The sequence below is a fragment of the Leiobunum rupestre genome, chromosome 9 (genome assembly GCF_980474605.1).
Source record: "Leiobunum rupestre chromosome 9, qqLeiRupe1.1.hap1, whole genome shotgun sequence".
Taxonomy (NCBI): Eukaryota; Metazoa; Arthropoda; class Arachnida; order Opiliones; family Sclerosomatidae; genus Leiobunum; species Leiobunum rupestre.
This window is the reverse complement of record NC_143392.1, coordinates 33,714,488-33,718,017: the sequence shown is the minus strand read 5'-3', so window position 1 is coordinate 33,718,017 and position 3,530 is coordinate 33,714,488. Positions and strand designations below refer to the sequence as shown.

Genomic DNA, 3,530 nt, shown 5'->3' with positions numbered 1-3,530 from the left:
CATAAATTCTACAATCATACGATCATTAACATTTTTGTTTTTTGAAAATCTTTCCAATATACTAAACATTTTTATTCCCTGACACAAATTAATTGCAAAATATATACAGTAACCACCGCAAGCTTTACTAGAATTTCCTTGCAATTGAGCAGAATTATACGTGACAGTTAAGCTGTTTTTCTCTATAAAATAGTTAAATTTAAATAAATCAGGGCTGTTCCCGAAACTCTCGAAGAATGTACAATTGAGTGACCTTGAGAGATATATCAAACACCAATGTTCTCCTACCCCATTGGACGTATCAGTGTTCACGATGTAAAGTGAAGGATACGTTTTCACATTCTCGGGAAGTTTGTCGGCAGGGAAGACTCCTCTGAACAAATATTTGGTATACGGATCTTTCTTGAGTATGATTTCAAGTTGTTGCGAGTCCATTATGAACTTTGATCATATAAAACTGCTCTGTTCTTGTCGATCTCGACCAAAGATTGATATTCGGAATAGTAAATCACGCTAACTGTTGACGGCAACGATTCTCCGAATATTAATTCGAGACGAACGCTCCCGTTCTTTACCAGGTTGAAACAGTCAGTTGAACTTCCGTTGAGATCGGGAGTTAAATCGAATACGAATAGTGCGTTTCCATTGGCGAATTCATCACGGTCGATAAAATTTCCTTCGTCAATATTCCATTGCCCAGTTTGAAGAAAGAGATTAACGTATGATCGCATAAACAACTTATCTTTGAAATTTGGGTTTAACGGTTTTGCCGGGACACTACTACCATCAAGGTATAGGGCGATTTGAGTTAACGAAAAATTTTTAAAGTTAAAAGGTGACATTTTGTAGTCTCCCAAATACGCATTCTGGTCCACAAATCCGATCACCACCTTACTCGGTATTTGACCATTATATAAGTTGTCTTTGACGCATATTTTGTTCCCTTGTGAAATTGAAAATGAATTACACTCCGTACGGGTGATGGGATATTTCATTGTTGCCAATTCCAAAGTTTTAGCGTGGGATAACATAATCTCTGGCGTCAATCTAACTTTTCTGACAAACATTGATGCGTGTGTGAAAATGACTTTGCATTTTTCACCGTCTGTGTGTAAACAAAACTCGTTTGAGCTTTTGATAAACTTGAAATTTAAGTCTATCAGGTTAGGAATAAATCGATTTTGTTGACAAATATCGGCTCGTACAACTCCTATCATGTCAATCACACCTTCTTGGGCAAATTTTGCGCGTTTCGTAAATCCGTCGTTATTGAAAAACTCGTCAAATTTCCCAGCTTTGTCTTTATAGAATAGAGACGCGGTTAAGAAACTTTCCTTGGCTGGCCCACCATATGTCAAGAGCGTTTGAATCATACTCTTGTAAGGATACTGTTGAGGGCATGACGTAACTGATCTGTCACCCAATGATACGTGAACTTCGCCAAAGAGACTGTGTAAAAACAAATTTTCCGGGCCAACTTTGTCCGCAGGAGTTGTGGTTTTAGATACAGCGTCGTGAATATCGGGTTTCGGTAGAGTTCCATCTGCTTTCACAATTTTCACTTGAACTTGAAGTAAAGTATTTTTCAAATCAATGTATGTCTCCGAGTTTCCAGCGATACTAAAGATAATTGCTTGGTTTTCATTTATGTTTGATGTTGGATTATATTCAACCCATTGACTTCCTATTATGCCAGTTTGAGTATAAGGTACGTGAAATAAATCAAGTTCCGAGCTAATGCTGTTCTGCGAACTGGGGTGGGCTAACGACATTGTTCAATGATTACGAGAATATATCAGACTGAAGCAGAGAACGTCTTTTCTTCTTCCTGGTTCGAACTGAACTAATGATGGGAGACGTTTTACGTTTCCTTTTACGTCCATTTCCACTAAGTTTACTCACTGCTTCGGCGGCTCTTCTTAAGGTTTCTTTCCCCGCCTCTTTCCCCCGAGATTTTAACGCGTCTTTAATAGACACACCACTCGAGACGTCGGAAGCAATTTTTGCTCCGGTATTTAAAAATTTTCGACCAAGGAATGTGGCACCTTTTTTGAGTAAAGGCATGGCTGACCGAAATGCCGAGGCTAATATATTTCCAAGACCATATCCTCTTTGCACGGCTACTCCACGGTATACCGGAATTGATCCGTGTCCAATTTGATTTAAATAATAGTTATTATAATCGTTTACGGAAACGTGGTCTAAATTACGCGGAGACATATTTCTCCTTTGACACGTTAACCACAAATGAACGGAAGAAAGTTTTTACACCTGATTTTATAGAGAAGTCCATGTCCTTCGAGGTCTAAAATGTAGAGTGACGTGAACTTTTCCTCTTTCGAAATGTACAGGCTGACCCATTTCACTCATAATATTAATTTCAATGGTTTGAAAATTGTTATGCGCAATAGGCATATAATGAGGTCTAGAAAACTCCTTCTCAACAGTGTCTCCGTCTTTTCCTTGAATACTTATAATACGTAATAATGGAACATCTGAATCTCCAACCGATCGACTTTGTATGATATCGGAGTATATGAACAGAGAATGTAACCCAGCGTCCATATCACAACTAAAAGGAGCTGTCATTGAAGTAACTACAGTTACATCTTTGCCTGGAATTCTCGTGAATCCTAATATAATGGCGATTTCATGTGGTATGTAAACTTGATTCATTCCTTTAATTTCGATAACCACCCGCCGATTAGGTTTATTGTAATAAAACTCGACCCTTGAGTTAATTTTTTGTCCGTCATCATCGAGTGACATAATCTCTAGTAATTCTTCGGTAGAGCCATAATATCCGGGAGGTATAAGAATGCTTATATCACGCATTTCATCTTTGAGATCTCTCTTCACAAAATTTTCGGGGTTCTTTTCCGTCTTCTTGATTGACTGCTTTTTAGACTTCTTAGTTATAGGTTCTTCCAAGGAGTCTATAGTATCTTCTACAGTATTCCAAATTCGAACTAAACATTCTTCATTAACGTTATTCCACGTTCTAGGATAACTTATTTCGGCTAGACCAACTTCGTACGCTCCATCAAGTTTAATGGGTTCGGGTAAATACGTCCTGAACTTGCTTATAGTGTTGTTTTTGAAATAACGTATAGAAGAGTCCGAGGGTAGTGTTATATAGAAACTCATAGTACTACGATTTCTTGCACCCAAGAGTCAAAATCTGAACTGTAACCACGCCAACGTACTAAAAGTTCTTTCGTTCCGTCGGGTTTAGTTCTTTTTCTCAAAACTTTATCTATTTTAAACAAACAGTTATCAAGGTCTTTCCCGATTTTCTGTATTTCATCCTTGTAGAACACTCCTGAAATGAACTCAGTTTTCAAATCCTCCAGTTTATATACCGGAGGGTCTCTTGGTATGCACTGCGCTACTTTGAATATTTCCTCGGTATAATTGGCTTTGTAACCCTTTTCGAACGTAGTTTTATTCTTGCTTATACGAACCAAGTCACCTATTTCAAAAGGGAACGAGACTGGGGGTGAAAAATTAACTTTCCCATATAGGTTCTG

General features: G+C 38.0%; 1 protein-coding gene across 1 annotated transcript; it reads right to left on the bottom strand.

The window, feature by feature from the left end:
* Window positions 1-434: 434 nt before the first annotated feature.
* LOC149927205 (uncharacterized protein F54H12.2-like) lies at window positions 435-1,772 on the bottom strand. The gene has a single exon (XM_090157832.1). The coding sequence runs from the start codon at window positions 1,770-1,772 to the stop codon at window positions 435-437; it is 1,338 nt and encodes a 445-aa protein (XP_090013958.1).
* Window positions 1,773-3,530: the final 1,758 nt, after the last annotated feature.

Excerpts from the sequence above, each read along its gene's own strand:
- LOC149927205 (XM_090157832.1), bottom strand. The coding sequence starts at position 1,772 with ATGTCGTTAGCCCACCCCAGTTCGCAGAACAGCATTAGCTCGGAACTT.